Source organism: Molothrus ater, chromosome Z, assembly GCF_012460135.2.
Source record: "Molothrus ater isolate BHLD 08-10-18 breed brown headed cowbird chromosome Z, BPBGC_Mater_1.1, whole genome shotgun sequence".
Classification (NCBI taxonomy): Eukaryota; Metazoa; Chordata; class Aves; order Passeriformes; family Icteridae; genus Molothrus; species Molothrus ater.
In genome coordinates this window covers 32,237,755-32,264,640 of record NC_050511.2, presented here as the reverse complement: position 1 = coordinate 32,264,640, position 26,886 = coordinate 32,237,755, and the positions used below count along the sequence as shown (strand labels likewise).

General features: G+C 37.9%; 1 protein-coding gene across 2 annotated transcripts in view; it reads left to right on the top strand.

Moving 5' to 3' along the window:
• Positions 1–26,886, top strand: part of BNC2 (basonuclin 2) — a 230,050-nt gene that overhangs the window by 121,123 nt on the left and 82,041 nt on the right. For both annotated transcript variants that reach the window (XM_036403395.2, XM_036403396.1), the window contains one exon: positions 12,705–12,940. In XM_036403395.2, the coding sequence (XP_036259288.2) occupies positions 12,705–12,940 (236 nt within the window). The remainder of the gene's footprint in view (positions 1–12,704; positions 12,941–26,886) is intronic.

Here is a 26,886-nt window from a genome sequence, read left to right as displayed (position 1 = left end):
TTGGCACATAGGGCCCATCCATTATTTTTCTGATTAAAGCTGCCATACAGTGAAGAGTAGTAGTCAGAGACTTGCCATGTGAGTTACAATTTCACCTTGTAAAGGAATTTTTCTGGTGCTATGCTAGTATTTATATAAAGCAGGTGCTAGCTTGCTGTTAATGAGACTAAGAATGGAAACAACCTCCATTAGAAAATGGAGAATGTCGTAAAGTCAGATGCATTACATGACTATGACTACTTCATTTAAAATGGTTGAGTTTTCTGAATTTCTGCATGTTAGATCATGAAACTGTCAGTTAAAAGGAACCTGAAATGAAAACAGAAGGAAGGATAGGTGGAAATTTTAGAAATCACATCTTTCCCTCACCCTGAAGTTTGGACTTGATCTAGGACTTGATCTAGGAAGAAGGTTTAGTATTTAAATGTGAGTTGCATAGGGATGAGATGGGAATGAGTGCTATGTTGAAATAAAATTAATCTGAATTCCTAAATTTGTATCAGTCCAAAGATATTAAGTGAAAGAAAGGTTTGCAAAGTCAAAGATCATCTCTAACAAAGTAAAACAAAATGAAAACATGTCACTGATCCTCGAGTCTCTCTAAAAGCTGGCAGAACTGCCGTGTTGTTCTTTACTTAAAAATTGAGATTTTTAAGCAAAGAGTAAAATTTTAAAAAGCGGGGGGGGGAGAAGGAAATAAGAGAGAAATGTAATTATGGTTGACTAGTAAAATAATTGGGTCATATCTGCATCGTCTGGTAGGATATAAAAAAATTGTCACCATTTATGATATCAAATACAGTTGTTTCCTTCTATAAAATGTATTTAATTATTTTAAATTACTTGAGAAAATGAATTTTAATAGTTATTTTTAGATTATTAACAAATTTATTTTTAGACTTTTAAAAAAATCTAAAAAAAGTTATTTTTACCAAGGTAATTCTCTGCAGCTCATTGATAATGAAAGCTAGCCTTTCATGACTTTTAAAGTAAAACTGTTTTAGATGTAATCTGGATTTTCCTGTCTTTTACTTACAAGATCATTTTAATCCACGTGTTATAACTCTTTTGACCCTGAAGGTGGAGGCATAATTTTCATTACTGAGTTGCTTCCAGGAACCTTACAAGATTAACCTTTATTACTGGTAAATACTTTCTAAAGTGCCCCCCTTCTGCCTGCAATTCCTTTATGCTTCCCTTCAGCAGGACTTTCCAAAGCAGCCAATGCAGCACAGAGAAAATACACTCTGTTATCTGGTGGGCACTCTGACCCAGTATGTGGTTTTAAATCCTGTCACATTGATAGGAATGATGGGACGTTTGCTTTGTGTTACTCTGGTATCACCCTTAGTGTTGATCAAGCTGAGGTGAAACCAAATCCAAATATTAGGGCATCCAAGATAAATAATATTCTTTCAAAAGTTTATGAGACAGAAGTGACAGAAAAGAAATAATGCTTACATGCCTCAAGAACAAATAAGAAACCTTCCTTTTTCATCCTTCTATTTAGGTGTTACTTACATAACCATGTGGTCAAGAGTTTAATGCTCATGCAAATTTGACACCCTCAGGTGTCAAGTAATCTTTTCCTGAGGGAAAGCACAGGCTCTACTCTACATTTGCTCACACTTGCACCTCCTTGCATTTCCCCAGGAATCTGTTCAGTTTAAAATACTTTTTTCTTCTTCCCTGCCACCCCCAGGACATCTTAACTCAGTCAGGAAGAAGTTAGACCTTTCCGCTTTTGCCAACTTCATTGGCTTACATTCCTAGGTTTGAATAAGCCCATGTCTTTTGGACATGGCCAGGTGAGATTATAGTTGACCAGGCACTAAGCATTCAGCTAAGGACTGAGTGTCTGCTAAGCTCTAAACAGGCCATGACCCATTCTGAAGCACAGTGCCTGTTTCTGCTGGGTTGCCCTATATTCACAACTAAAAGTGAAATCTTTTCTCACTGTGAACATTTTATATTCTGAAAAACTTTTAAATTGAATCAGATACTAATTGGCAACTCTGAAATACATTTATAAAATTATTGTTGCCTTTGTGAAACTATAAAATGCCCACAGACATTTAGACTAAAAGTATTTCAAAACTGCAAGATATTCTTATTTGGGTGCCCATCATTATTGAATTTACAGTTTACAGAGAAGACTTATTTTCACTTAATACACCCAATACCATGGGACAAAATTCTAGGAGATGTCTCAGGTGATGATGTTTTACCCTTTCTTCTTAAGGAGAGAATCCAGAAGGAAACAAATAGACTTGCTATGTGTAAGATGGAAAAAAGGCTAAAACAATGATTTAAAATTAGCACCTGGAATTCTTCTTTCCAGTTGCAGTAGCAGCTGCCTTTTGGAAGTTAGTTAGTGAAATCCATGATTTTGAGCCCCTTAAGTGTGATGATAACAAGTTTGCCACATGGTGAAGCTTCAGATGGGAGCAAAAGAGTGTCTGGTGATTGCTGTCTGATTCCCAAATGAGCAGGATAAATTCTGTGAGACATGGGAGTTCAAATCACCAACAGATTTGTGGGGAAGCAGTGGTGGGCTTCTGCAACATGCATCCAGTCCAGGATGTTTGGGTGACAGTACCTGCTTACTTGTCTCTTTCAACACCTATGCTGCTGCACATGAATTGCTGTGATGTGCTAACCACTTTATCATTTTATTACATCATAAATTTTTATATCTTCTTAACGATCCTACAAGAAGCTTAATTGTTTATAGGAACATCCTAATTAACTAGAGTTCAGTAGGTTAAGCAGAACACAAATTGAAACAGCTCTAAATGAAACAAACCCTACTACTTCATTCCATACAACTTCATAAGGTTAAAATGTGATTTGACTGCAAGAATAAAAAATTCATACTGCTTTCAGATGTTTAAATGATAATACCGTGGGTAACTTTACCTCAGCTTTCCCTTTTGCAAATGTGAAATTGAAAGGAAATTTTTTTTTTTCCTACTTGGAGGAATTTTATTTTGAGCTGTGGCATTATGAGGACGCTTGCCCAGTTTTATTTAGCAAACAAGAGTGTTACTCAATTATCCCATTTCTATCTGGATTTTAGAAAGAGAACAGATTATACAAGAAATGTACAGGTGAGTCTCTGAAACTTTTCTAATTCTATCCTAATTGATTACAGTAAATTTTTCTGAAGTACATTTAACAGGAACTTTGTGAAATGGCAGAGTACCTGAATTGGAATGGGTAAGACTGATGTATGTGAATGGTAGAACTAGTTTTAAGAACCAGTCTTCCCAGGGTCTGAACACCTTCAGCAGTTAGCAACCTTAAGACAGCAGATTTTTCTGAAAAACTGAAGTGGTTTAGCACATGTGGGAGAGCATTTCATACGCTTTTACCAGAGCTACCCCCTAAACTGAAACACCACCATGGTGTTGGCTTGCCTTTGTGAAATACATCTATGACATGATTCAAACAGAATGATATTAACAGGTGGGCAGTGCCTATTGCATTTTCATCACAGTTTTCAAGGCTGCATAGAAGATGGAATAGGTTGTCTGAGAAGAGGTGAAATTTCCCCTCCCCCTGCCACAGGTTTAAATATAAAAGACAAATCTTGGCAGAACCAACTAATCTAAGGCCCTGCTTTCATTAGAAGGCTGCACCAGACAATCTGTAGAAATCCCTTCCCACTTAGAATTTCTGCAAAACTGTGAATCACAATTAATGGAATCTTAGGATTAAGATGGAAATCCTCCAAATACAGACCACAGTCCAGGACTCCCAAATGTGCTTATGTCTTACTGTGTATAATATGTCAACCAAATGATGTTACGATGATTAAGATACATATTAAACCCCATCTTACCATAATTAAGGGACAGAATAGTTTTAAGAAGGTGTTAATGGTTGATAGGAAGGGGACATTTAGCTTTGGAGTCAAGAGACTGGAAAGTTCAAAGTTGAATGATTAATCAAAGTAATAGAAAGAGATTACTTAGCATCTTCCATTACAGATTATAGATTTCAACAATGACATCATTAGTCTATGTTTCAAGGAGCAGCAAAAGTGAACTGTCTAAGCCAGTAGTCAAAGGCAATGAGAGCATTGGCCATGCCTGCACCATGAGCACAATTCCTTAAAGTCTGACCATGATAGACTGAATGAGAAGCTGGTAATTGTGTCCATTGACAATCTCAGGCATGGCAAAGGATTATAGTCAGGTCAAGGGTCCATCTACAGGCTTCAATCAGGAGCAAAAGAAGTGGGGGCCAAAGGTGGGATAGAAGACCAGGCTGTAACATGAATGTGAGGATAATCTAGAAGACAGGACTACAGCCAGACACACCTACAATGCAGTTTAGGAGGGCAGTGAAGGTCCAGGCTTAGGCTTTAGCAGGGGCTCTGTACCCCTGGACTTCGAATCCAGGCTGGTGGGCAAAATTGGTGCACTGAGGACTGTGACACCATGATCCATAGCTGCTGTCTTCAGCAGAGGAGACTGTTGATACCAAGACACACAAAAGCAGCTGTGTGTTGGAATGCTCACATGATTAATCTACATGTGTTTCTCCATCACTAATCATCAGATTAATCAGCTGAAGTCCTCTTTTGTGTAGGCACCAATGCACATACTGATGGAGAGTACTACAAGGTCCAAAGCCCACACAAGTGTCTCTGTCTTATCTTCTTTACCCTGGTCCCAATAGTTAGGTGTCTTCATTCCTGCAGTATGCCTATGCAGGAAACTTCTAGCCCAGAGATTTTTCTGAGAACTTGGTACGAAGTTTCTTTTCAGCATGTTCCTTTGAGCATATTAGTTGTGAAAAAGAAGGGGGGAGAAAAAGCGTACCATTTTGTTTTTATTATTAATTTAGATGGCCAATTCTGGATCAAAGACACGCTTTTGAGGTACCACTGCATAAACTTAGATATAACATGAATTTCTGGGGAAAAGCATTTGGGGCTCTTTTTTGTCCCTTTATTTTTTTTTTTTTCTCTTTGCAATCATATTTTCTACTATCAAAGAAAAATGTTTTTCTACAGAAAGAAAACATAGAGGAAGACACCTGTTTGGCTTGCAGGAATTGGCCAGGGAGGCTGTTTTCCTGACAGGCCAAAAGCAACTAGCATAGGGCCCCTTTAAAAAAAAAAGGTCAGGATACTTTTTTTTTTTGTTCCCCCCCTCCCCACCCCATCCATTTCATGTGAGCATTGGCAGAAACTCTGACAAGCAGTTCTTCATATTTTATTATGTTCTTGTCTGGCAGAATCTCTGTCAGGCAAAAACCTTGTCAGCGGAAAACCTGTCGTAGGATCAGAGGAGACAAAAACAGGTGTCACAGAGGCAGTCAAAACTGAAGAAAAAAAAAGATAAGGCTAAAGAGAGAAAGGCAGACAATTACATTAATGCCATTGCTTTTATCTTATAGATGTGTGTTATTATCTCGGGGTGCTGAGTGCGCAATTGCCTCAAAGAAAAGTAGACAGGAGACAAGGGGAAACTTGATAGTTATTAACTGAAGAGGCAGTGTGTCAAAGCTGGATGGGGTTCAAAGTTTTGTAAAGGGATAAAAAAATTGCAGACAGCAAGCAACGTCTGTGAACAAACTGTGGTTCTGCTTTCGGCTACATAAACCTAGTAGCATTCTAGATATTTTAACTTGGAATCAGATCATAGGCAGAAAAATTAATGAAAGTTTTCATTCAGTCTTTTTTTAATAACATTTATTTTGTGTACATGCAACTGAAGTGCTGGGGGGTTTTTTGTTAGAGCATGAGGCATGGTGAGGCATGAAAACATATCAGTTTAGTTGCTGTGTTGTTTGGGTTTGGAACACCTATTATCAACACATGTTTAATTTTAAAATGCTATTAAGAAGCCTTTTACTAAGTGTGAACATCTGTACATGCAAGCTGTAAATTAGCAGATCACATATGTGTCCCTCAGTCAGAGACTCAGTGTGTTTGGCAAGTGGTTTCTGTTATTAGTTTTTAAATACAAAAAACAGTGTTACCAAAAACAATTGATTTTGCCTATGAATTGGAATTTCTTTACTTGCTCTTCTTCCATGATTTTTGTCTCAGTGAACATTTATCTTCTATATGGAATTAATTATGAAAGCAATGTAAAGAGAGGTGAAAAAGAGATTACAAAAGGATGCTATGTTGTAGCTGGAACTTGTACTCAGGATTCAGGATGTTCACACCCTGATGAAAGTGTTCATGTCCCCCACTCTCTTGCTCCAGGAATGAACGGGATCATTTCATACACCATGAAAATATTTGAGTTCTTCAATAGATGTGGAAAATTTTTCTTATCCTTAGTCACTTTCTAAGCATGATATTTTTGAGGAGCAATTTTTTTCTGCCTTCAAAATGCACCACATTGCACCATGTTGGAGGTAGTATCAAATCTATGTACTGAGGGAGGCTACTTTAGACCACCTCTTCTGGTTGTGATAAGTGGTCCCTACAGCATTTTAGTCATTACTAAGGATTTGTTGCTATTTTTTGTGTGGTTGATGAAAAAGAAGAAAATCTTGAACTCTGAAAATGTGATGCTGTTCATCTTCACCACTAAAATCAAGAGTAAACTGCATTGCTCAACATTGCCATACTGTACCTGTTTTACCACACTCAACATACTATTGTTGCAATGGTATTAAGGAATAATTTTATATTGGTATTATATATTTCATCTGTCTTCTAATTTTAGTTTCTTTTGCTGCAAAAGGTGACCCAGTTATTTAGGTTTTTAAAATGTCTTGTAAGGTTTTTGTTATTGTCTAGACAGATACTACATTTTTTTTTTCATCTTCCTGTTCTTGAACAAATCTAGTAATCTAGAAAGAAGATGATGGTTGTAAAATTTTGTATGTGTTTGTGTACTCCAACATATTCAACAATATCCAACTTTGGCAAGTTGGTAAACTGGCTAGACAGTATGCCAGAAAATCCAGAGTGGATATATTGGAGAGCTCAAAACTAAAACTGAAATGGAATGAGATCCATAATGCCCTCTTGCAACCTACAGACTCGTCTCTGTGGTGTTCTGAGATACACAGACAGGCAAATCAGCCAAGACCTTTCACTAGACCTTTTCATCCCTCTCAGGTTAATAAAATATTTATCTAGGATCAGGAAATTAGCAAGAGGTAAGTGTATTTGCAACTCTAATTGCATTAAAACTAGGATATTTAAAATTCTTTTCTATTTAGTGAAGGCAAATTGTCATGCTTTTATTGTAGCTGTTCAAAAAAATAATATTATACCTCTAAAGTACAAAATTCATCACTGCATATTTGTATTTCTTTTACTTAGCAAAAATGGAATCTGCTCTGAGGCATGGCTTTTAATTTGGTTGACCTTTTTCACTGCATATTGGGAAGGAAGGGGTCTATGGGCAATGAGTAAATTTGCAGAGCTGAGCCTGTAAACTGGACACAGTATAAATGAAATTTAAAAGTTTCTTCTTTGTTTTCTGTCTTTTGATAAATTGAAAAAGAAATTGTGCCTTATTTTAATGTATCCTTTGTACTTAAATTCATTTGAATTACATAGTCTCAAAACTCCAGTAAAATATAAATAAGGTACATTTCCCCTCCTTACTTTACAACATTAAAAAACACCGAACAAAACAACCAATTAAAAAAACCCCTACAAATGGAACATAAAAGTTTGTTCATTGATTTATTGCAAAGATGTCTGAAGCTTTTTTTTTCTGAACTATTACATAATAAGAATACTGAAGGCTGTAATATGAATATTGACATTGAAACAATTCCAAAGTTTTTTTGACATTTCAGATTATACTGAGCAGAGGCTCAGTAAAAAAAATCTGAGGGATTTTTTTTTTTCTATTTAAGAAGCTAAAAACTGAATAAGCAAACGGGGAGATTCAGGCTTGACATTAGGAAACACTTCTTTAATGAGAGGGGTGGTCAAGCCACAGACTTCCTAAAGAGGTGGTCAATGCTCCAAGCCACTCCATGTTCCAGAGGCAATTGGACAATCCCCTCAATATGGTTTAACTGATGATCTGCCCTAGAGTGCTCAGGTAGCTGGATTAGATGGTCATTTTTGGCCCCTTACAGTTAAAATGTTCTCAATTATTATGGTGCATACTTGATACTTCAGAGTTGGAAAAACAATGTTGAAAGGTTCCTAATTCCTGTGCTAATTATCCAGTTAGTGATTTTTCATTGTTAAAGGCAATCTTTAATGTCCTCTACACAATCCTTGCTACTCCCCCCCTTTAAAACAGTTTAAATTTCTGAAACAAGTACTTGAAATTGGGAATTCACCACAGAAATGTTACTTGACTGAGTGTTGTCAGAGTAAAACACAGGGGTATTTTTAGGCCACTCCATGAAAATGTTGATTGCTCAGCAACTACGTAATTTTAAGATTAGAATTCTCTTCTTCCTGTATCAGAGAACACCTTTTCACATATACTGAATTAAAGAATATCAGACTATCAGGGCAGTGCTAACAATTAAATTACATTGTTAAAAAAAGGTGCCTGTCTTAAATACATAACTGATCTCAGTCATGGTTTTGGAAAAGATTGGGCAGGTTACAACTAAAAATGTCTCAAACATGCATAGGTGAACTTTTGATCCCACTGGAACTGTACAAAGGGTCAGTAATACCTCACACTGCACCAGGAATGGACTTCTTATATGTGCTTTGTGATATTCAGTCACTGATAACTTCTTAATAAAGACACATCTGTTTATGTCATTTTCAGGTAGGATAGAGCACATTCTTTTGTATAGCATATTTAATCTTGAAACCTTCTTAGTGCTTATGAAACCATAAACTGCAGATACTGTTGAATGTACTCACCTGTAAAACAGTTCATTGTTCACTAGCCTGTATAAATTAAACCAATGGTTTAGAGCAGAAAGTGATGAGGAATGCATTATCCACGTGAAATTATGTGGGCAATTCAGGGCAGCAGAATACAACTATTTATGCAGAGATTTGACAAGAATCAGAAATTTGTCGAGAAGGCTATAGCTAATACTCCTTTCTTTACAGAAAACCAACAAGATAGGTACTTCCTTACCTCTTATCTGAAAAAGTGTCTATCAACATAAATGGCATCTTGAATCCACCTAGAACACTAGCATTAGTTCACTAACGGTATCAGAAGAGAAATGAGAAATACTACAAAAATTCTGTCAACTACATTCATAGCAATCTTTTAAAGAAACACAAAAATGTTTGTAAGTTACAAATTAGAGTGAGAATTTTCATTCTGACAATTTGAAGGGATATCAATAGTTATTTTTCTGAAAGAATTTCAGAATTTTACAGTACTGTTATTTCCCATATGAACACAACTGTGTTTCCTTTCATTTAATTTACAACCTTTTTATTTTCATGTACCAGGAGGTTTGTCTTTAGCTTGCAAATGTTCTTGCAATAATGTATGTTTTGTTGTGTTATAAATTCCACATTTTAATGCATATCCTGACCTGTACTTGAAAAGGATAAAATTTGCTGCTTGTTTATTATTTAATACACATAATAAGGCCACAAATCAAAATTGGAGATAATATCACTGTCACTTGGAATGTTGTTCCAATATTATGCTAATTAGTATTTGTGTGTATGTGTGTTGAGAAGCAGATGTCTATAGATAATGCTGCTAAAAATTAATATTGCAGTTTAATGGAATAGTACAGATTAGATTGCAAAAATTTCTATCAGCCAGTCAAAGAGTGTGCTTAGTTATTTAAAAAAGATTTTATTTGTTTTTTCCCTCTTCCATTCCACCTCAACCTTTCCAAAGCTATTATATGGTCACCTTAAATGAAGTGGATATATGTCCACAGAGTTTCGTAATCTTATTGTTAGAGAAATTAAAAGCTATTAGATCTTTCATCCACCCAAGAATCCTTAGATAAAGATGTCTTACAGTCATTCTCACTTGGACCACAGTAGAATAATGATCTTAACATCCTCAGCATGACAAGTCTTCTTTAAATGAAAGAACTTCTTTTTTCTCACTGCAGGCATGGTATTTGCTGTTAAGAAGAGAGAAACAAAAACAAATATTTGGATACATTAGAAATACAGTATGATTCAGTCATTAAAAAACATAAAGTGTTCAGAAAATATCCATTCATGTCTTGGTTCTAGTCTAAATTTGCATAAAGTTGGAGAAGCCAGTTAATATCTTTGGACCCTTTTCTGTAAGACTGAAGTTGAAAAGCTCAGGGTGATGCAGATCTGCTCAATAATTTCAAGAGTCTGTTAGAAGGTGTTCTTACAGAGTATCTATTGGATACTCCAAACTATTTACGCCATTCCTACTGTGAGTAATGCTAGTATTAGAAAAAATAACATCCTTATTTTATTGCTTCTAAATGGTTGATTAGTCCCTCAGATACACATATTTACATATCACCACACATACTGCTCAACCTGCAGAATAAAAATATCAATTTTCTTGGCTTTTCTAGCCAAGAACTTTCATGACACATCCATTATGTCAGTAGCAAAATAACCATCTTAGAAAAAGATCATACATAAAATGGGGGGGGGGGAACAGAACAGTATTTAACCTGCTTAAGCTTCAACCAAATCTCATTCATTAGACCTTGTAAAAAAAATTAGTCCTACATCATGAAGCCTACATAGGTGTAGTAGTTTGGAAGAAGAGCTTTTGGAGGAAAAAATTCTGCTCTTCGTGTTCTGCAGTATAAATGTCCTGTGGAGAGACGTAGGACTGAAGTCCCTAGGCTTGCCAATTTCTTATCTTGTTTGAATGTGAAATTAATATTTAAAGCTATTTATTCAAAATTGACTTAGCCACTAGAATAGGAAAGATCAGACAATTCAGTTGCAAGAAATGAAGTATGAGGAAACTGGAAGTCTTTGACAATGTAGTCCTTGGAGTAAACGTGGTGAATGAAGCCAGCAAGTAAATGATAAGGGCCTTTGCGCTCTGGTTGTAAGAAGGCAATTTATCAACAGTACATGAACTCTCTAGTGACCATAAGACAAGAAGAAACCAAGTACAGGAGAAGTCCCTATAAGATTGTTTTAAATGCCCAGAAATTTCGTTTGGAGAAGAAGAGAAGCTTAGGTGCTGCAACATAGTTCATATATAGAAATAAAATTAAATATAAACATTTATACATCATAGAATGCATGATGTCATAGGCAATTCCATCTTTTTTAACTTCACAAGGGGATAAGAATTACCTTCCTCCTGCAAATTTCCCTTATCGCTGAATTATTCAAATCACAGTGAATAACATGGAATTCATAAAGCCAGGTAAAAGGAACTATCCAGCTCTAGTAGCAGTGAATTAATGATCAAATTTTTGGTAAATCAGGAGCCTTAGTTTTAACATGTTTAAGAGACTGGAGTTAAGGGAGTATCTGTTTTATTTTTTTCCTCTAGAGATTAAGTATCAAATCCTTAACAGTCCCATTCAATTTGGCATTGCTTCAGTTTTGGTCATTAGTTAATCATAAATTTCTCTTGAACTATGAGTACTGTAATTTCTGAGTCTCACCTGAGAACCCTTCTGCCATAGCAATTAAAATTACTTGTGACCTTTGGAAACTAGGGCTGTTTTGGACTGCCTCTGTGAAAAAGGATCCCTTAGTAATGACTGGCATCCATCAGGAGTCCATACCAGGACCAGTACTGTTTAATATCTTCATCAATGACATAGTGAGGCCATCAGCAAATTTGCAGATGACACCAAGCTGAGTGGTGTAGTTGACACAGCAGGATGCCATACAGGGGGACCTGGACAAGCTTGAGGTAGTGGACCCATATCAACCTCATGAGGTTCAACAAGGTCAAGGTGCTGCATCTGCGTCAGGGCAATCACAAGCCCAAGTACACACTGAGAGATGAACTCCTGGAGAGCAGCACTTCAGGGAAGGACCTGGGGAGCTTCAGTGGGTGAAAAGCTGAATATGACTCAACAGTGTGCACCTGTAGCCCAGAAAGCCAACCATACCCTGGCTCCACAAAAGCAGCATTGCCAGCAGGGTGTGGTAGATGATCCTGCCCCTCTGCTCCCCTCTGGTGAAATGCCACCTGGGGTAGCAGTGCCCTACTACTACTAGGAGTCTGGGGTTCTGAGCAAAGGGAAGATATGCACCTGTTGGAGCAAGTCCAGAGGAGACCACCAAGATGATCAGAGGGATGGAGGCCCTGTCCTTTGAGGAAAGGCTGGAAGAGTTGGAATCCTTCAGCCAGGGGAAAAGATGAAAAAAAGCTTAGGCGAGGCTCCTTGGCAACCTTATTAGGCTTTCAAAAGAAAGGGGGTCTACCAAAAAGCTGGGAAGAGACTTTTGGCAAGGGCACGTAGTGATTGGACAAGAGGTAATGGCTTTAAGCTGGCTTAAATCAGAGTAGATTTGGATTACATATAAAAGAGATTTTTCCAAAAATGTTGAGGCATTGAGGTAGTTGCCCAATGAAGCTGTAGATGCCCCATCCATGAAAATATTCATGTAGGATGAAGCTGTAAGCAACCTGATCTAGTTGAAGATGTCCCCATGGCAGGGGAGTGGATTAGCTGATTTTTAAGGGTCCCTTCCAACAAAAACTATTCTGTGACTCTATGTTTCTATGAATCATCCAGGTGATATTTCTCTGGAAAATAAGTGTATCTGCCACATGACTCTTTGGAGTTGTTTTCTTGTCTTTTCTTTGCTCCTTCCTTATACTTGACCCCTTTTCTTTCAGCCTTGGACAAACTTAGTACTCAGCACCTCTACCACCCAACCCAAGTGGAGATTGTGCAGTCCAATGTTGTGTTTGACATCAGCAGCCTGATGCTCTACGGTACTCAGGCTGTGCCTGTGAGACTGAAGATACTGCTTGACAGGCTCTTCAGTGTACTGAAGCAAGAGGAGGTGTTGCATATTCTACATGGCTTAGGCTGGACACTGCGAGACTACGTTCGAGGCTACATTCTTCAGGTAGGAAATAAAGCAAAGCATGTTTTCAAACCCAGTAAATTGATTTTTTTGTTGTTGATGTATGGATGTAGTGATGGTGCACCCAAGGTAGAAAGTAGAAGGATATGAAGTGAATTTAGTCTGGCATGTTGAAGCCTAATGATGGTGCTGGCAAAATAAAATATTCAATTTTTCCTAAGCTAAAAAAATACAGGTGCCTTCATACCATAGTATTTATTTGTACTTGCTTATGTTTACTGTAGGAAATGCCTTAAATACTGCAAATACTGAGGTTAGCTACCTGCAAGCATGATCTGGCCATCAAAGGCAGCTGGCAAATTTTCAAGGGCTACTGTTTGACTTGGGAAACTAAGATGCAAGTCAGCAGCTCTGTCATCTTTTCTCTCCTTCTTTAGAAAGATACCTAAAAATGTATAGATGGAATTGGGGTTGTGACCATGACTATATTGGAAAGTATCCTTATGTATAAACAGGAAAATCCTTTTAATAAGGCCATTTTTGAAATATAGCTTTAAATAAAGTATTGCGTGCATTTTAGTTGAAATAGACAATCAAAAGTAAAATATGTTCAACAAAAAGCTGGACAGACTTGTTTTATGGGTATGGTCATAAATATACGTATAGCTGCTTATCTGAAAAATTTCATAATCTATTAAATTCCATAGTAAATTTTTACATTTTGTAAGACTATTTCTGATTAATAACCTAGTACTTCATACTTCTGAATTCTCTTAATTGCTGCTGACTTTGTAGGAGCTCTTTCTTATCTAGAATGCATCCAGTTATTGAAGTGGACATGCCTAAAGAATTTTGAAAATTTTAGTTGCTGATTTATTTCTTTTTTTTTATAGGCAGTGATAGCATGCTATCACTTAGAACTTTATTGAAAATATGGGATTTATACCTGCTCTGAGAAATCCTGACTCTATTTCTTAATTTGTCTTCTGGTTTCTGTACTTTGTGTGGAAGAAGTAAATTAGCTGTATGTGGATTCCATGGAAAACTTTACCTTCTGTGCTTGTAAATATTTTCTTAAATGCCCTATATTTTGGATTTTCACAGAAAAATGTACTGAATTTTAAAACAGCCCTAGAGTAGGAGAACTAAAAAGGTTTACACTTCAATAATGAAATTGTTTTATTCTTGTTAGGACATATATGGAATGGAGATCTTTAATTGTTTCAGGGTTCTCTCAGGCATCTGTTTTGTTCTATTTGAATAAGTGCTAAGTGTTGCACCTATTCAAATAGAACAGAATCCATTTTTTCCATTACCAATCTAAAATTATCATATAAGAATATATCCATCATATTTGTACAGCAGATATCTATGATGTTTGTATGATATAAATGTATGATATTACATATTTATACATTTAACATATAATATATAATTAAGATGGATACATGAGAGATATCTACAGAGATATGTACTGGGATAATGTGCATATTACATCATATTTTAGATTCCTGGATTCTGAATGCTACTGATCTGGAGGGCTGAAGAAATTTGATTTGTAAAGGAATTAATGTAAAAAATATATAATTTTTAAGATATAATATTAGAAATCTGGTTACTAAATGTGATTAATAATTAGGGTTAATATATTCCAAGCATGGAATGTAATTCTTTGTTTCTTATAGACAAGAAGACGGACTGAAATCAGTAGTTTTCTTGTTTAAAGGCGGTTGAATCATGCTCATATTGATTTTTTTAAACTATGTTTTGGAATGACTCAATATATGCAAGAATGGCTTGCGATATGATTACATAGATGTTTATACAGACTGAGACTATGACCTATGAATCTGAAAGGTGTAAAGGCCTGTAATACCCGATTAGGTCACAATTCAGTTTATCCAGCTAAAAGTCAGTCACATTGTAGCCTCCAAGGCATGAATTTTGCCATTACTATATTCAACAACAGTGTATTGAATATTATGCCATTTAAATGAGAACAATTATCAGTGAAAGTTAAGGGCAGCTGTTACAGACTTGCCACATATTGACTTCATTAGTACTCGACTCTGGATTTTCTTAATGAGTGAATGAAGACCTATGATAGGTGTGTAGTCGAGCATCCCGTTAGTTTAGCTGTCTAATTTCAAAGAATCACACACTGCTCAAGGTTAGAAGGGAGGTCATCTTGTCCGAACCTTCTGTCCAAGTAGAGCCACCTAGAACTGTTTGTCCAGGACCTTGTCCAGATGGCTTTTGAATGTCTCCACAGGAGAGAGCAAAAAGTGTTTTGTTGTTTCCATTAAAGGAGAAAACTCAGTATATGGCAGAAAAGGAAAATTCTTAGTAAAACATACATGCAGAGAAACATTGGAAAAATGAATTAAATCGATTATAATAAAAATGTCTTCTTTAAAAATAGCTCTATTGAAAGTATCTGTTACAAAGGAGAAAGGGCTATGCAGGGAAATTTGAAAGGAAATGTGTAGTAACACTAGCACAGTATAAGTGCATACAGGTAATGTCTTCTTTGGGCAAAAGACATTGTTTCATGAAGCTTATCATTATAGACTGAAACTTTTCAGACTTGTTTGAGGCTTTCAGACTCAGCTTTTGCATACAGAAAACTGAATAAAATATTGTAAGCATCGTACAGGAGTTTCAAAAATACCAAGTACCAAAACAAATCATCCAGAGTATCACAAACTATGGGACTGTTGATAGGCTATCATGCAGTGAACTGAGGAACATTTGACTCTCAATCAGGAATTGCAGTTCTTTGTAACTTGTCTGTCCAAACCCACCTAAGTTATCACCTAATTGCAGTCAATTCTAGTAAATTTACCATACATTCATACATGCTCATTGTACACCAAATGCAGAAATAGCTATCTATAGAAAAAGGTTTACCGTGGTAGTGTAGTTAGAGAAGAACAATCTAGTAAAAATAATATTTTTCACTTGTAACTTTACAGAATCACCATTCTCCTGTTTTATCCTCAGGGGAGGAAAAACGGGAAGCTTAGTAGCAAGGACTAAGAGAAATAATAGAATAGAAAAAGATAATGTTTGTAACAGATTCCAGAATACTTTGTCCAGGTTTGAGTTCCAGTGTTCATTAACCACCATGCAAGAGATTTGTAAAGCTGGCACAAAACTTGAGTTTTATGCTTTGGGATGCTCTAAGACATCCACCTGTGCTGAATGTGCCCTCAGTATGATGAAAGTGTTAAAATATTTTAACATTTTCTCTAAATTGAGGTGTTTTGAGGAGTAGGGTAGATGTATCCACTCAAAATCAATTACTGTTGTCAGATGATTTCCACAACCAACCAACCATCCAACCAACCAACCAAAAAAACCCCAATAACCAACAAAATGAGCAACCATCCTGCAAACCTCACAACTTTTTCCTTGTTACTTTACAGAAAAAGCTCATGGTTTGCTCCACCAGAGAAACAAGAGAAAAACAGTTGTTTATTAATGCTGCACAGTGGGTGGAATCATTTGTAATACCTTCATTTTGATTAATAATGTTTCCAAATAGCAAATTAAAAAGCAATGGGCAGAGAAAAATACAGTATTTATGCCTTCATTCAGTGGATGCATTAATAGAGCACAGGAAGTCAAGGAACCCTGAAGCCACGGAGGTAATTTGATAACACCGCCTTTTACATTTGGGCACAGTCACAATATTGCCAGTAATGGCTGAAGGGCATTAAGACCTGGCAAGATTCTTTGGCCTCCATGCAATAAATTGAATTTCTAGTGAATAGATGCCTATCAATGAAGTGTTAGTGACAATTTGGTCACCAATCTCATCAGGCTGCCACAGGATTAATGTCTTGGCAGAGGAGCTGTTCTCTCATCTTTAGAACTGATCCTCAAAAATCTTTATGGCATAAAGGAACATTCTGGATTGTGTTTGCTCCATAGGAATTCAGAGTGCCTCAGATTTTAGACTTGTTTTTTCTACCTCAAGGAACTAATTTACTGTATTTGGTATCAACCCGTATGCGGTCGATAGTGAGCCTGTAAGTTTTCTCTTTTGGGAACACCTAAATTCCCATGTCTTTTACATGACAAAAAAATTATTTTTGTCAAAAACAGTGGGTGTTTTGGGTCAGATACTGCACACATCAAAGAGATGTATATGACTAGTCTCTCTATTGATTTGAATGATGTTACATCTTCTGTAAAGAGCAGCTCAACTGTGAGTCTCCAACCCTGGTTTAATTCCAGCTAAGCTGAGAGAAGAGGTAACTTTGCCAGCTGTTGTATGATCCACCAGAGATCACAGGGTTGGGGAGAATACTTTACCCCATCCATTTCCTAGTGTAGCTACATGTGTAATTGCTCCCTAGCCAGGTTCTCTTTAAACAAACCTGGTTAGAAAAATCCTCCTTCTAAGCATGTGTAAGTTAACGCTCATTATTCTGAGAGGAAAGGGCTAGAGTGCAATTATGCCACTAGCAGTGAACAGCTGGGGCATTCAGCTTTTACGCTAGTCCAGCTGCAGAAGACAGGACATGTGATTACAACTTAGAGGCCATAAACTGACTCAGTGCAAATAATGATTCAGTGTTTGAGTAACAGCTCAACACTTTTTCAACTGTTTTGTGGTCAAATAGTTGTACTCCCTTAGTGAAAAAGATGAAAATACATATTTTCTTTACAATACAAAGAAGGAAGCAGAGGCACAGAATAGAACATTGGCAGAATTAGCAAAAATGGTCTAGGAGTCCCATTCTTATCATCATGCCCTTGAAAAAAGTAGATTAGTCAGTAGCTCATAGGCAATGAGCTGCCAGACTCTCTGGTGCCGCCCACAGCTATGAGAAATTTTTAAAAATAAAAAACACAGAACAAAGTCAAAACTAAAGCCAGCTGGAAGACTATGGATATTTTATAGATACAAAAGGAGATTCACTCACAAAAGTTCATTTACTGGACATTGCATGGGGAATCACTAATCCTAAATGAAGGTTTTTTCTGTAGCAAAATCAATTCTGAAAAATGACGAAATTCAAATTTATTAGTTTGCTTTAGGAAAATTAGTCTAGTCTTCCATTGTTGTGCTTGTTCTGTAGTCCTAAAGCAACTGTAAAGCAAGAAGTCAGCTAGGAAGGCATGCTCTCAGAAGGTATACATGGCTCAGGGCAGAGAGTGTGGAGGTGCAGGCAGTTTAAGACATCTTTTCAAAAAAACCAAAATCCCATTAACTAAAACAAACTCATTGAAATTATTAAATACATAGCAGTGTTTAAGTAATTCAGTTCTGAGATTTTAAAATAAAAATTAGCTATATACATATTCAAACTACATGCTCACATATATTGAGATATATATATATATCAGCATATATATAACTAATATTGTCAGTTATATTTGACAGTTTCTCAAATATTTGTAAAACATTTTTTCTCTTGGTAGTATAGGTAATTTGGTTTCTGTATTAGTTTACCACCACTTGTTTGTTCATGCATACTATTTTTACATCCAGATTAAATGAAGATATTTGGGTAGAGACCAAAGAAGGAAACTTCAGCATATTCAATAATATCATTCCTAATTTCTTTTCTTTTGTTTCTCAAAGTAATCCCTTAGTACTTCACCTTTTAAATATTAACCATATGCACAGACAGAAATTGCTTTACCGTTCTTAAACTTAAATATTGCCCACCTTTGGCTTGTCTGTGGAGGATTTCAGAAAAGGATGGGTTCTGTCACTCTCTAACCTCTTTTAGAGACTTTATAGAGTCTTAGTTTTTCTGTCTGAAATAATTTAAGATCTTTCAACTTTTGCTGTAGAACCCAAGCGCAAGGACTATTTCATTTAACAGCTCTTCAAACAGCCTCCAATGCTTAAACATAGAGAACATTAAAAGGAAAACAAATAAAAAGAAGCTCTGATATGATGTAGTCATGGAATGTGAGGTTGCTGTAGTGATGACATCATACTTTCAGTTCAATGTAGTCTGCTATCTATAATCATGAATCATGAAAAGTTTCTGTCAGGCTTTTTTCCCCAAGTACTGTCAGGTGATTTTACACAACACAACAAGAACACCATTAAAATGTTGGTATGCTATATTATTTTTAAAAGAAAATTAAGAGAAATAGACAACTAAATTACAAAAAAAAAATGTTGACTGTTGTAACCCAGCAAATATTAATTGACAGTTACACATATGAATAATTAAAAAAGAAAATTTATTTGTGAAGGTGTTGTATTTATTTTATTGGCATTGCTTCCTCATTGGTCTATTTGCCAATACCTTAATTAATACTTTACACTCTTTTAGCTGTGGCCACTGGAGGATTTCCATGCGTTTTAAAGAAGTAGTCATTTGGTATTTCCATGCCTCTATGAGTAGCATGCCTTTTTTGTTAAAAAAACCCATACTTGTAAAAGTGATGCAGATAAAGATTAAGAAGTTTATCTGGTAAAGATTTTAATGATGCCGAAGTACAATGTACAATACATACAAGATTGTGTTACCCTTAATAACTGCCACCCACATTTAATTACTTGATAATGAAGAGAGCAAACTTTTTACAGATTAATACTTTTTTTCATTTTTGTTAGGTGCAGTTCTGTCTTGTTTTCTTCTCTTCCTTGTAGTTATTGTTAACACTCATGTGTGTTCTTTAGTTCTGATATTTTTCAACCGGGACCTCAGAGCAACCAAGACTCAAAGCTTGGTAGCATTTGTCCAGACATCTAGTCCTGCAGTATACATGGGATTTAAAAGTGTCTCTTTTGTAGATGCTCTGCCTGTTTCTTTTTCTTTGAGCCTCTCTGTTCCTTCATTCCTCTTTTTCCACTTCAACTTCCTTATCTTTTCTTTTGTCATTGCCTCCCATTTCCCTCCCTTTTTTACTTCTTCCCGTCTTCAGCCTCACCTTAGTTTCACTTCCTCTTGTTCTCTGATTTTGCCTCTCTAGCACAAGAAGATGAAAAGGATCTGTTAGATGTCCATCTCCTGAGTGTATTCTATTCCTCCCATGGCATCCCTGTATGCTAATATTTGACACTCTGGAAGAGTTTCTCTTCTCCCCCGTGTGTCAGTTTAGTATGATTCCCCTACACTTCTGTGGAACAGAGATTCTCTTCTATATTCTATACATTCTCTTCTATATTCTTCTATATTCTTCCCCTTCTGCATTCTTCTTAGCTGTTCTAATCTAGGTGTTACTATTCTATCTTTATCCTAAACAGAAGGTGGAAACAGCTCAGATAAATCTTAAAAGACTGAAAAGAGAGATAGGAAGCACTGTTGTGTGTTTGAGCAAAGCAATGCCCCTTTTTCTGTAGTGTGGAGTACTTTCAGATTTTTTCTGTATCTGCAGTATCTTGCCTAACACCTCTCTGATACTTTTGGTACTGTACCTCTAATAGTAACACTACTGATTACACTAGTACCACATCAGGATATGTATCATGGTTCACACTTTAACCAAGCAACAACAAAAATAAAGTCCAGTTTGATGACATTTCTGAATGCCAGCAGAACAAGTTACACGACAACAGATGTCTCAGTACATGCAAAGATCATTGGGTTTTCCAGAATATGTGCAGCTGGAGAGCTGTGCTATTGCTGCTCTGTGTCTTGCATCTTGCAAGGGTAATGAAGCAGAGGGCTGTATAACCCCTGGTAATCAACAGCAGTATACATCATGCTAGTTCCTAATGACTAGTATGAAATAGTTAGCCTTTATAGCCATAGTGCTTCACATTGCTCAGAAATGTAAAGGTGGCCCTTTAATGGAAAACATTTATGGCTGTCAGTCAAAAAAAAAAAGGGAGAAAGAGAGAGACTTTTGTGTAGGTGTGTTTTTGTTCTATCTGGAATGTGTACTGACCGTTTACAGTACTAGGGTGATCCTACTAGCTGTGATCCTACTGATGTACTTTTTGCACAGCTAATAGACTGCAGAACATGGGAATGTCTGTTACTGAAGGTCTGTCAGGCATGTGCCAGGACCATGTGTGCTTGCTTTTTAAAATGGAGCTGAAAATCTCTTCACCTGCCAAGGCCTGAGTTCATGATCCTGTGTCTCTCTTGTGATAGTTGATGAAATCACAAACACCCAAAGCACAGTGAAGAATGAAGGAGGTGGGAGGAATAGTTCATTCCCTAGGCTGTTTTAGGTGTGAGTGATGCCATCAAGCATTTCAGAAGAAACAGAGCCCTGAACTTGGGTCTTGGCAGGTAAGCCAAGGAGGAAACTATTTCCAGCTTTCTTGCTTCAGAATGTGGTTGAATTTCTATTAACCATTTATGATCACATTTTCCTTCAAATATGTGAGTGTATGTGTGTGTGTGTTTGTGCATATATACATGTACTTTCACAATCTGTAAATTGTATTTATATTTTTAATTGATTGTGATTGTGTCTTTGACAAAAATCTCTGGGTTTGAGATTGATTCTCTGTGGATGAAGGGAGGGGAGAGAAGGGCTTTCCTGGTAGCCTGGAAAATCACTTTTCTTGCTGACAATGCCATGTTGAAGCCTCTACCAGAACATATCCTGCACTATGTCAAACAAATATCACCACTGAGTTGAGGACAGGATCTTGGGGTTACTGTTCACCTCAATTTTCTTATGGGAAATGCAGTGACCTGTTACAAAATAAAGAAACCCACTCCCTTCCTGCCTGTGGAGGGGAGTGGGTTGTGCCAAGAATCTGAGGAATTAACATAATTCTTCTCACAAAAAGCAGCTCAGAGATTAGAACTTCTGCTTTTTATAGGCTACTCGCTTTGCAGAGAACCTTGGGCTGAATTCAAATCATGGTCCTGGAGGTGATAAGGTTGTGCTATTAACCATTCAGCTACACATCAATGGAGATTAACTCAATCAGAGAGTATGGAGTCCAGACCATGACACTTAAATGGGTTTAAGATTTTTCCAGTTTAGAAACCTCTTGCTTTGAGTTTAGATGTGGTTTTGATTGTCTGTGTGTCAGCCCTGACTTCAGGCACTTAGGAAATTTAGGTCCACAGACATTTAGGAATCAAGAAGGGCCACAGAGAATCAAACTTGTCATCTGTCCAGCATCAGTTGATTTACTGTTTTTCTTGAAGTCCAAGAGATCTCAAGGGGACTTTTTTCCCTTGCAGCACTGATCTTTCAATGAGGTGCTAGTGCCTGTCCTGAGCAATAACAAGGAATAACAGTGAAGTGTGAGTGACTCTTATTAGGAGGGGTAAATGTCATGAACACTTACTGTTGCCTTCTAGGCAGTAAGAGGACAGCATTGAATATAGACAGACAACCCCCTTTTACTTATCAAGGTACATTTTGATTCTAATGAAGATGAACTCCCATATTTTAATTAAGAAATTTACTTTTCTTTCCTGTATGGAAAAATCTCTGATTCACCTGTCATTTTGCACCATGTTCTAGAATGTTGAATACTTAGCTTGAATCCAGGAAGTGTGTATTATTCTACTGGCTCTAATATATTAACTTGCTGTACAAGTCCTTTGTGCTTCAGCTTGATTTTTTTCTCCTCCCCCACAGCTTTAACAAAATGTTCTAATCATCCCAATTTATACTTGGATGTTGTTAATTAATGTTTATGAAGTGCTTTGAGATCCTCTAATGAAATGGAATGTGTAATTATGATCATTCTTTAGTAAAATTCTAAAACATCACCATCACTGGAACAGTAATTTCAGTAAATTTTTAAAAATAATTTTTTAATCAAATAGAAGAGAAAGATTCCATGTCATTAGTTCATTTTTATCTTTTATAGTAGGGTAAGGTATGTCTTTTTCTATCCAGTCTTAGTGGGTTCTTCATGATGAATCTTGCCAGAATTGCACCCTGAAGTCTTGCATTCCATCTGCTGGAAAGGGCGTGGAAAAAGGGTGTGGAAACCTCTGTTACTGACTGGCAGTTCTCTGCACAGAAGGAAGTAATTTGTAGGACAAGTAGATTTTTGTATATGTATATGGTATATGTATATGCCCAGTATATGTCAGCTTGCTGGGTTTGTTTGTATCTCTGTAGCTTGAGTAGTGATGTAGATATGGTAGTAGAATTAACATAATTACACTTTTATCCATGCATTCTGGATTTTGGGTGTCCGTAAGTTGTGTCCAAGTTGACATATGGTGCTGAAAACAGGAATAGAAGAAATAAGGCCACTCAGCTGGTTGCTTTTAATGTAGCTTATGTTGCAGCAGGCTTTCCATTAAAAGCTCTCAGACTGTTTAGAAGTAGCTAGGGCAATGTCTGGGAAAACTTGCTCGGTTCATGCTGAGTATGTAATGTTGTGACCCACACAAATGCTTTTGTCCAACCCATCTCTTTTAGAAAGGATTTCATCTCATATCATAAATAAAACTAAATTTGGGGTGAGAGAATTTAACTAGTACTAATTTGGTTGCTTTCCATGTGGGAACTGGTTTCCTCTTGATAGGAGCTTTTCAAACTGTACCATAGGATGCAAAACAGAGCTCTTCTTTCTCATTTGTAGGTTCAAAGGGTTGTGAGGTAATACATATAAGACCCATGACATTAATTTTCTCCCACAGCTGGAGGCAGAGATATGTTTCTTGGTACAAAAAGAGTGAGAAATTAATAAGGTCCGTAGCAGATTGCACATGGTATTGTATTTGTTGTGAGGCTGCAGAGAACCTGGATGTTAGAGAATGCAAGAAGCTCTTCTGGGACAACTGACCAGCAGACGTGCGGCTGTCCAGAGATAGAACAGCAGCCCATTATGGTGTTCATACAATCTCAGACCTAGTCATTTCCAGTCTTCATTTGGGGGCCGTGGCATGAGAAGCCTGTGTTCCCCCAGCCACGTATGGCTAGGAAATTGATTGTACAGGATGAGCCAAAGTTTTTTAGTTTCTTTGGTTTGTTGTTTTTTTGGTGACTATTAACCTGCAGGATGAAATAATTCAATGAAAATATGATACCTTAGCATAGAACTGATTATTGTATCAATGATGAGATTTGTTTCGAGTGCGAGAGAAGTACCAGTGCAATGGAAAATTTTATAGGCTTTGAAGCACATTTGAAGAATTTTAATGTCAATCCAGTTTGAGGTGCTTAAGAAGTCCCTCAACCTGACAATTCAAAATTAAATTATACATATGCTCACATGCCTGAATAATAACTTCATAAACACAGTAAGAATTTCCAGTACTAGTTACATCAGTCTTTAGGTGTGTGTCTGTGGGGCTTTTCCCCACCACCAGTCTGCTTTTTGCTGTAGTACTCTGTAAGTTCTTTACTAAGGTACCCATTTTTACTTCAGCACAGTGTTTACCTTCAGTTCATACAAGATAATTGTATTAGAATTTCAGCAGCTACTGCGCTGTAGAAAATCTTTCTTTCTTCTTTCTTTCCCTTCCTTCCTTCCTTCCTTCCTTCCTTCCTTCCTTCCTTCCTTCCTTCCTTCCTTCCTTCCTTCCTTCCTTCCTTCCTTCCTTCCTTCCTTCCTTCCTTCCTTCCTTCCTTCCTTCCTTCCTTCCTTCCTTCCTTCCTTCCTTCCTTCCTTCCTTCCGCCACTTCCGCCACTTCCGCCACTTCCGCCACTTCCGCCACTTCCGCCACTTCCGCCACTTCCGCCACTTCCGCCACTTCCGCCACTTCCGCCACTTCCGCCACTTCCTTCCGCCACTTCCTTCCGCCACTTCCTTCCGCCACTTCCTTCCACCACTTCCTTCCTTCCACCACTTCCTTCCTTCCGCCACTTCCTTCCGCCACTTCCTTCCGCCACTTCCTTCCTTCCTTCCTTCCTTCCTTCCGCCACTTCCTTCCGCCACTTCCGCCACTTCCTTCCACCACTTCCTTCCGCCACTTCCTTCCGCCACTTCCTTCTTTCCTTCCTTCCGCCACTTCCTTCCGCCACTTCCTTCCTTCCTTCCGCCACTTCCTTCCGCCACTTCCTTCCGCCACTTCCTTCCTTCTGCCACTTCCTTCCTTCCGCCACTTCCTTCCGCCACTTCCTTCCGCCACTTCCTTCCGCCACTTCCTTCCTTACGCCACTTCCTTCCTTCCTTCCTTCCTTCCTTCCTTCCTTCCTTCCTTCCTTCCTTCCTTCCTTCCTTCCTTCCTTCCTTCCTTCCTTCCTTCCTTCCTTCCTTCCTTCCTTCCTTCCTTCCTTCCTTCCTTCCTTCCTTCCTTCCTTCCTTCCTTCCTTCCTTCCTTCCTTCCTTCCTTCCTTCCTTCCTTCCGCCACTTCCTTCCTTCCTTCCTTCCTTCCTTCCTTCCTTCCTTCCTTCCTTCCTTCCTTCCTTCCTTCCTTCCTTCCTTCCTTCCTTCCTTCCTTCCTTCCTTCCTTCCTTCCTTCCTTCCTTCCTTCCTTCCTTCCTTCCTTCCTTCCTTCCTTCCTTCCTTCCTTCCTTCCTTCCTTCCTTCCTTCCTTCCTTCCTTCCTTCCTTCCGCCACTTCCTTCCGCCACTTCCTTCCGCCACTTCCTTCCGCCACTTCCTTCCGCCACTTCCTTCCGCCACTTCCTTCCGCCACTTCCTTCCGCCACTTCCTTCCTTCCTTCCGCCACTTCCTTCCTTCCGCCACTTCCTTCCGCCACTTCCTTCCGCCACTTCCTTCCTTCCGCCACTTCCTTCCGCCACTTCCTTCCTTCCGCCACTTCCTTCCGCCACTTCCTTCCTTCCTTCTGCCACTTCCTTCCTTCCTTCCGCCACTTCCTTCCTTCCTTCTGCCACTTCCTTCTGCCACTTCCTTCCTTCCGCCACTTCCTTCCTTCCGCCACTTCCTTCCGCCACTTCCTTCCTTCCTTCCGCCCCTTCCTTCCGCCCCTTCCTTCCTTCCGCCCCTTCCTTCCTTCCACCCCTTCCTTCCGCCCCTTCCTTCTGCCCCTTCCTTCCACCCCTTCCACCCCTTCCTTCCTTCCTTCCGCCCCTTCCTTCCACCCCTTCCTTCAGCCACTTCCGCCACTTCCTTCCGCCACTGGAATTCTGTGAAATTATGCAAACATAATGGTGAGCACAAGATCCTTTCCCACCCCGCCATCCCCTCCCCAGTGTGTGTTGGTCAGCTATGGATGGCTGCTGCAGCCCCAATTCCTTTCACTCTAGCTGGGTGGCTCCAGTCCACCCTAGAGCACAAGTCTTTGACTCTGGCTGCACAGTGAACCAAGACCGTGACCAGACTGCTAACCTGATTACATAGTACATACATGTTAAGGTATGAGTTTCTGTTACCTTTGAAACATGTGGACATCATTTACCAAATACCTTCTGTGAAAAAGAGGAGGAGGCTTGCAATACTTGTTAATACATGATGAACCAGGGTAGCATGAGGAGTATACAGCACATCTAGAATCAAATACAGGGAAGGGAAAAGTCCTTGAATCTTACATTTCCAACAAACTTTGGCATGTTTAGAAACCAGCTCTCCTTTCTAGTATCCTAGCTTTTTATTTCTGTTGGCAGCTTGTCCTTTGTGTCACACAAAAACTTATAATGAATCCATAAAAAACCAAATAGTACTGCATTATGTTTGGAGGAAAAAAAGGAGGCCTTCTTTGGTGGATGGACTAAGTGTGTGGAGCTGAAAAAAATACAGTTTTCTGTATAATCCTTAGAGCATTAATTTTGACCCAATAACATGGTAAATAATGTAGACTGAAAAAAAACCAACACACTTATGGTTTGCACCATAAGCATTGTAGTAATCCTTGTGACTTTGTTGGTTTGTTTGTGTTTTGGTTTGTTTTTGCTGAAAGGTAGACAACAAAACCTTGAAGTTATTCTTTTTGCATTTACAGTTTTTAAAAATAAGTTAGTTTTCCTTTTTTGGGCATAATAGCAACAGGCACTGATATCTTCATGCAAACTTGGGTATTAAAACACAGGCTTCTAAATTCATAGGCCTACCCCTAAAGAGAAATTAAAGAAATTGATATTTCAATTTCTATCTGTGAATACAAGAAAGAAAATTCTCATTCAGAGGCAAACTGCTTGTAGCCAATGGAAAAAAACTTGTGCAGTAAGACA